This window comes from Lagopus leucura, unplaced genomic scaffold (assembly GCF_019238085.1).
Source record: "Lagopus leucura isolate 7727_CA_CO unplaced genomic scaffold, USGS_WTPT01 Super-Scaffold_100016, whole genome shotgun sequence".
Classification (NCBI taxonomy): Eukaryota; Metazoa; Chordata; class Aves; order Galliformes; family Phasianidae; genus Lagopus; species Lagopus leucura.
In genome coordinates this window covers 6,527,741-6,535,936 of record NW_024962270.1, presented here as the reverse complement: position 1 = coordinate 6,535,936, position 8,196 = coordinate 6,527,741, and the positions used below count along the sequence as shown (strand labels likewise).

The 8,196-nt window shown below is 43.1% G+C and overlaps 1 protein-coding gene across 3 annotated transcripts in view; it reads left to right on the top strand.

Moving 5' to 3' along the window:
- Positions 1–8,196, top strand: part of DACH2 (dachshund family transcription factor 2) — a 262,986-nt gene continuing 254,790 nt past the window's right edge. For 2 of the 3 annotated variants that reach the window (XM_042876476.1, XM_042876474.1), the window contains exon 1: positions 1–488. In XM_042876476.1, coding sequence (XP_042732410.1) covers positions 1–488 — 488 coding nt within the window. The remainder of the gene's footprint in view (positions 489–8,196) is intronic. The other variant, XM_042876477.1, reaches the window with a different exon arrangement.

Genomic DNA, 8,196 nt, shown 5'->3' with positions numbered 1-8,196 from the left:
ATGGCTGTCTCCGCGCCGCCCGTCATCGCCGCAACTTCCAGCGGCGGCGGCGCGGGGGGCTCGGCCGGCTTGTTCCGGGCGGACCCGCTGTACTCCAGCCCCGCGGAGTCCCCGCGGCTCACCAACAGCCTCGTCAACAGTTTCCTCTCCGCGGGCGGCGGCGGGACCGGCGCGGGCGGCGGCGGCGGCGGCGGCAACGAGTGTAAGATGGTCGACCTGCACGGTGTGAAGGTGGCCTCGTTCCTCGTGGAGGGGCAGGAGCTGATCTGCCTGCCGCAGGTCTTCGACCTCTTCCTCAAGCACCTGGTGGGAGGGCTGCACACGGTGTACACCAAGCTGAAGCGGCTGGATATATCTCCCGTGGTCTGCACGGTGGAGCAGGTCCGCATCCTGCGTGGGTTGGGAGCCATCCAGCCCGGCGTCAACCGCTGCAAGCTCATCACCAGGAAGGACTTCGAAACTTTGTACAACGACTGCACCAACGCCAGGTGAGCGCCGTGCAGCTCTGCTCCGCCCGAGGGCTGAGGGGTCCGCGCGGGGCGGGTGGGGGGAGCGCGGCGGAGCGGCTGGAGGGGCGGCGCGGCCGCCTTCCAACTCCTCTCTCCCGCAGATGGGCGGCCGGCGCTTTCCGCGCCCGTTTTGCTGTCTCTTCCCTTTAGTTCCGAGTTTCCTCCATTCCTCGCGTCGCTGAAAGTTTCGGCTCGCGGCGCAGCTGAGGGGCGGCTGCGCGCCGTGTCCGGAGCGGCCCGGACCCGAACTGTTGCTCCCAGAGCCCCGCCATCACCGCTCACCGGAGCCCGGCGGGGCCGCGTGGGAGCGCCGGCTGCTCCGTGTGCCGGAGGTGCCCGGAGCTCCGTGGCTCTCGGCACTCTCGCGGAGCGCAGCTCTTAAGCAACTTCTCTTCTGCGCTCGTTAACACACGCATCGCCGTGTCTGAAGACTGCGGCTGCCGCGTGAAGTTCGCGCCGGTTGCGGCCCGACCCGCTTTTTTTCCTCCGCGAGCCGAAGCAGGACGGACCGCCGCGCCAGGCTGTCTGTTGTTGCAAGTTCTGTCGAGCCCAGGAGACGCTCGCAGTCGGTCCGTCGGCGCTGCTCGTGCTGGATGCCGGGCGCCGTGCCGCTGTGCGCGTAGTGCCCGCGGGGACCGAGCGCCGCGCTGACATCACGGCCGCCGTCCTGTGACCCCTGTGGCTCTTGTGGCTCTTACGGCCCCTTGGCTTTGCTGTCCTCGCGGACCCGGCGGCTGCTCGGGACGGCGCTGCGGGCGGTGCTCCTTAGGGCCGCTCTATGCGGAGGCGGCTCCGAAACTCGGCTGGCGTGGAAGCTGGCAGCTGAAGAAACACGCCGTTTCTTTTCAGTGACCCTGCCAAAGTTTTCGTCAGAAGAACGCGTGGTCCCGCTTGGCGATCCCTTAGATGCGTGCCGGTGTCTGCTCCCTTACAGCCCGTAATTGGGGATGAAGAAACGCGACTTTACCTTTCTTTTGGTCGCGACCTGTGGCGGCGGCAGGGAAAGGCGGAGCGGGGCCGGGCAGGGGGATTGGGGGTGTGGGATGCGCGGGCGGCCGTGCAGCCTCGTGCGGGGCCGGGGCCGCTTCGGGCTTTCTCTGTTTCTACCTCCTCAGGAGCAGCTGATCCCTTTTCGTTGCCTGAAATACACCTCGCTTTTTAAAACATCTCTCGGCCTTTGCTTATATATCGCTAAAGAACACCGCTGGTTTGACGTACGGATAGCAAGGTGTTGCTGCGTTCACAGTTTCAGATGCAGTGCGTGATAAACGTTATCAGCGCGTAGGAAACTTTTCTCAAGTATTGTAACTTAACGACGTTAATGGTGTTCTGTCACGCTAATTGAATGCCTAGCTTGTCACTGTATTTACAGAGCTTTTTCCTCAACAGCACAGATTTCGTGGTAGAGAAAGCTGGATGCCAATAGCTGAATATGTGTGATCTGATTTCTCATTTGCTGTGAGCTGAGTGGGGCATCACTGTAGTGCCTGGTACCAAACTAACACTTGGGCTAGGGCTGTGGGCAGCTGTGTGTGCAGTGCTTGAATTCTGGATCTGGGAGCTCCAGTCTTGCAAAAATGTCATCCTTTAGGAAAAAAACCCTTAGATATGTATTGTTTTTCCACATGACTCAGGAGTTGCTTCCAAATGAGAATATTTGTCATTGCTTTTGTAATATCTGCTTTTTTAATTCATAGAAATTTATATGTAGTTTGAACACTAGAACATGAACTTTAAAACTGTCTGAAAAAGTAATGAGAAACATTGGTTGCCGTTGTCTTTTAAGTTAGCTGTCTACCAGAAATTAACATTTCTTACAATACTATGCGCTTTAATTAACTTTTAGTTGAAATGCAAACAATTAATAAATAAGTGGAATAATAGGCATTCTGCTTAATCTGTACCATTCCTTTTTCTAACTTGAGCTTGCCTGAGGGAAGTGTATGTTTAAGCCGTAAGTTTTTGTGTGTTGGATGTATGGAAGGAGTTCTACGTACTTGGAACACAAACATCTTTGACCTTTGTATTTTTTTAAAAAAGTATGCATGTTAATTTCAGCTGTGTAACCAAAATGTGCTCGTCTTTGATTGCCATTAAGAAGTGTTTTGTAACTGAATTTGGGAGCAAGGTTTGTAAAATGAAACCATTCCTTTCACTGCAAGTAGCATCTTCAACTATGTGGTGAATACAGCATCATTATGAAATTCATTAACTTGCTCAGAATATCTTCAAAGATTACTGAAATGAAAGAGCAAAGGCTTAATTTTAGCAGCAAAGAATAAGGTTTATGTAAAGTAGAAAACTATACTGTGGTTTCATCACAAAATTTACAACTGTGTAGAGGACGCTTCCATGATGTCCATACATCAGTCCATAAGTATCAATATAACATGAATGTAACCGTGACGTTTCTTTCAGGGTTTTCATATTTAATGACTGTTTCCTACAGAAAAAGGACAGTATTGGTCTGCTGCTTTCATTGTGTAGTAAGAAGAGCAGTTTGTGAGATAAAATACTGCTTTTTGGGAAGCATTCTAGTACAACTTTTTTTTATGATTCAGAGTCCAGTTCGGCTGATAGTTTGTGTTACTTTGTCTATTCACAAACAATAAAAGCCCTTAAAAATTAATTTAAGCAGCAAATACAGGTATTTTATGAGAAAATGAGTCCGGTTGTGTCGTCTATTAAAAGCTCCCCTTGAGTCAGCAGTACTCTGTCTTTTATTAGCAGAACGATGTCAGGATTATAATTAATGCGATCTCGTCAAGAAGCATTGCACAGAGCTTCTGTGTCTATTGATTTTAAATGCAGGCATCTGATTACATAAACTTCTTTGCTTAAGTAAATATTTAGTGTGCATTCAGACTCAACCAAACTCGTGGATTTTCGGACTGGTGACATACTGGAATCAGAAACGATTCATTTCTGCTCTCTTTTCTTCATTGTAGGAGAGGTTTTCTTAAAGCGTTCTCTCGAGACTTATCACCAGCATTGTGGGTTTTGTTACAGATGCAGAAGTGAATTTTTTCACTTTCTGAGCAAATTGATTATGCTTCTGGAAAAATTCCCTGGTTCTTTTTGGACACGCTGCAAGTCTGTGCTTGCTTGGAAGTATCAAAATGCTTAAACATTTCCAACAGAAGCGTATCTACTCTAGAGAAGCCTTGATTAAAATTCCCCTCTCTTTTCATAGCTGTAGAGCTTTCCATTTGAAGTGTAACATGCTTTTTCTCCAGAATGGAGTATTTATATGTTTCCTGCATGTGTATATGCATAATACATATGTAATTTTCTACTGAGACTTCCACAACTGAAAAATGCTGTGTTTTTGTAGCAAAGACAAAAAAGCTAAACAATTAGGTATTAATGATATTCTTGTTGCTTGCAAAGACCTTTTGAATATGCATTTCTTCTCCTCTTTTTCTTTTCACTATTTCAACCTGCAGAACTCTTCACTGTCACTTCAAATCACACAATTCTACCAAGATAAAACAACATTTAAACTCATTTGCTTTGGGAGGGAAATTGAGCATTTGCACCCAATAAGCCTGATTGTGGAGCTGCATGCAAATTGTGTTTTGATTTATCTCTTTTGCACTTTTTTCCATTTGAATTGATCTTGCATTAATTTTGCCAAGCGGCTCTGTGAGGCTGCAGATGTTGCCCTGTGTTTAATAAATCAATGAGACAGATCTGAATGAATCACTTCAGATGGATTCTCTGCTCGGTTTGATGTCTAGATGTTATTCTTAGCTTGTTATCATGACAGATGCATTAATGTTCCCATACACTGCCAGCAATGTCAAAGAGATTGAAGCTTTTAAAGTGGCGGTATCCCCTTTTCCCCCTTCTGTTAGAATAACTAAATTGCCTTTAGGAATAGGTCAAAATATAAATTTAATCATGACATTATTGTGGGGAAGATTCTAAACTTCTGATTGTGTTCTAACACAAAGTCGCACAAACTCAGTTACATATGGAATGATTAATTGTGCCCAAATAGTGTAGATCAATATTAAAATCTAAACATAGGATAGCTCCTTAATAGAGTAACCACTTTCTCAGCATTAATATTTCATTGTAATAGGAATGATCCGAATAAATAATATAAGACTAAAACATGTTAAAAGTGTTACTATAAATAGAATGTGGTTGGGTCCAAATTGATTATAGGCTGAAGTAAGGATTTCTTTAAAAAAACAAACAAACAAAAAACAACAACAGAACAACACTGTTTCTTTTAGATTTCACTGTGGTTGGAGTCAACGTCTGCTGTGCAAAGTAGGAATATTAGTTAATTATTTTTCTCTTTTTACCATTTAGTGCTGGCTGTGTTAGAGAGGTTGTCAGTCACCATTAGTTTCTGATCTGAATAGTCTGCTACCCATTATCTTGGAGCAGAACCTGTGGAACGCTAACAGCGGAAGAGGCTGGGATGTGTCTTTGTGGAATTGGTTTTGAATTCTGGAAAAGACCACACCAAGTCCTCTGCCATGAATAATGGCAGTTTTTCCCCAAGTAGGCTGCACACAGTTTGCATTGCCTTTTATCTTTGATGTTTATCAAAACATGCTTGTGCTTCCCTTGGAATAGAGCAGTAGTTGTGATTTTCTTCCATCATTTTATTAAACCAGATTTATTTCCTTTTAATGTATTAGAAGTTACTGAGACTGTTACTTTCCTTAAACTCTCCGGAACAGAAGAACTTTTAACTTTTTGTCATTAGGGCTTCTGAGAATAAATTGGAGAAACTGGCTGTAACAGATCTAGATTTATGTTGGCATTCTTGGTATTCTTGCCCCAGTAGTTTCAGTTTGATAAAGGAAACAATATATGTAATAGAAATTCACAGTTTATTCAAATGAGTGTAAGCTTTGGCATTGTTGTATTTGCCTTTCTGTGGTCAATATATCAATGTGTGGCAATAGCATTATACTTAGGAAGCTTCCAGAAGTGACCAGCTCTGTGGACGGGGAATTATTCTCACATTGGGGCTGTTGTTGGATGCACAGCCTGTGTGTGGGGGGGGTTCGTTTTTAGGGCAGGTGAAAATGAGCTCTGTTAGAACTGAGGGGCACTGCAAGAATCAGTGAGTTAGAAAATCACGTTTGCTCATGGGGCAGCGGCCTTACCGTGAGAAACTGGTATCCTTTCACTTGCATAATTTCTGCAAAATTACTGAAGTGAGCATTCAGAGGCGTTTTAAAGAACTGTCTCGCTGATTTCATTGGCAGCAGACTGAAATTAGGTGAGATCTGTTTGTCAGTGTTGGTGCTAAAGGTGCTGAAGTCGCAGCTGTCAGATCCCTGCTCTGGTTTGGCTGTGCTGAGCCTCCCTTCCATGTCTGTGCAAGGTGGCTGGAGCAAGGGCCAAGAGCTTAGAAACGGTGGAAGGATCCGATCCCTTCTCATCAATGGTGTGATGTGCATGATTAAAATCCATTTTTTTCCTGCTTTTTATTTAGTCTATTAAATATCAGTGAAAGAATTAGACATATTTGGCATTTTCACAGGCACTAATTTTTTTGCCTAATTCGGCAAGAAAAAGAGTAAGATCTTTAATCTTTTCCCTGCACGTTCTAGAGGTGGTAATTTTGAGTTTTATGTTGTAAATAAAACTGCCCAAAACTTCTGTTTAAAATACTTATAAAGGAAAGTAGACAGGAACTTCACGTAATTATCAATGTAATTAAACCATGCAGGTGTATGGAAGTGCAGCATTTTAGTGCTTCTTTATGTGAATAGCAAAAAGAAAAAGCATATTGCAGTCAGTGCCTCCTGTGACATGTTCTCGTGGTGTAAGCCAAGGCAAGACTTTGTTATGATTGAACTTGCGTTGCCATGCACAAGTATGGTAGTTTGTAGTAATTCACAGTGATTTAGATTTATACTGCTTGATATTAGAACTGTGCCTTGGGGCTCCGTGCTTCTGATCTTTGTTGCCTCTTCGTGGAGTTAGTCACAGGGTTTGCTCTCCCCCTATTCTCTGAGCTGTAAGAAGCACCCCTATCCATTAGCTGACATACTTGAATATTGATTTCCCCTGAAGGCTACAATATCCAAATTCCGTACAATTTAAATTTGTTTAATTACCTTTCTTTCTAGTAGCACAGCTGTGGTGTTTGTGTGTGCATAGGAAGTTTATTGTTGTGAACAAGTGTGGGGAGATTGTATTTCCTTGTCAGTACATCTTGACCTGCTAAACCCATTTTGCTCATTAAAATATATGATGTTGAAGCTTTTATTGACTTGCTGAAAACTAGCAATTCCCTAAAAAGTAAGAACCAAAAGAAATGAATAATGCTGGCTTTGTTCCTGTTTGGTGTCTTAACATGTAACGTTTAGCAGTATGTGTTGGTGTGTGTACGTGAAGGTATAAAATGTTCAATTGGAAATGTGTCCGATGATCTTATCAAGCTTCTGGAAATTGATATCTGGTAGCAGCATTTAACCTACATCTAGTCTAGCTGCTATTTATGTGATGGGTTAAAAAGAAAAAGTAGTATCGATCTGCTGCTGGATTAAAGTTTGAAATCGGCAACAGCATGAGCACAAAAGGCTTTTTTTTATGATTTCTCAGCTTGCCATTGATCTACCAGTTTTATTGCATTCATTATTTATTAAAAGAATTTGCAAGCTAAACATAACGTTAAGCTAGTTTGCACACAGGGACTGCACTTAGGAAATTGAATGGAAATTGCATTAGAGATGAACATCTGTGCTATTTTTCCACTCGTGTGTTTATGGGTTTGTATAAAAGGTGTATTGGATTAACAGTTATAACCATTATAGCTTGAAGCAATATGTTAGAATCCTAAGTATTTAGTAGTTGTACAGAAGGGAGTCTCTTTTTGCTTATACTGAAAAGTATGATAATACCATCACAAGCAGAGCCTTCATTGAAATATTCTTTAATAATGGACGTTTTTTTTTGACCAGCAATGTGTAAAAACTTGGGTATCTGGTATGCATACGACCTCTTATCAATGCTACATAAAGCTCCATTAATATTATCATGAATTGAAGGTTTCTTCAGACAGTTTTAGGGTTGTGGTATGAGTACTTGGCACATAGACACCGAGGTATTGAAGTGAACAGTAGTTTCGTAATACACAATGTGAATGTAAGCAGCAAGTCAATCTTCAGTATATGATTCTTCAGATTTTTTCCAGCAATTCAACTCATGTTCTGTCTTTCTTAATGCTGATACTTTTGTGGTGTGTGGTATCAGTGAATCAGGTAGAAATCTTAACTATTTTGAAATGTTTCCAAACCATTTCACGAGCTGTCATGACAGAAGGGATAGGGTAGACACAAAGTGTAGAGCAGACGCAGGATTTTGAAGTTGTCTGCTGTAATACTGATTTTGTCTTTTTTTTCCTTTATGCTATCTCTGTGAAGGAGATTATTTTAATTGAATACCTGATTACTGAATAGGAAAATCAAAGGAAAAACTGCTTTGAGGGTTTTGAGTGTAAAGTACCTTTTTTAGAATTAAGATGCTACCTATTGTGTTTATTCTAAAAGTATATGCAGTCTAGTCTGTTTATGACTACTGAAATGTGACACACTTTACATTTTCAGTGCACTTTTCTTTCACTTTTTCTATTTGAGACTTGGCCTGATACATCTCACCAGCTCGTAAGGCTGTGATGGATTCCCTGTACAAAGAAGCAGAAGTGTTCTTC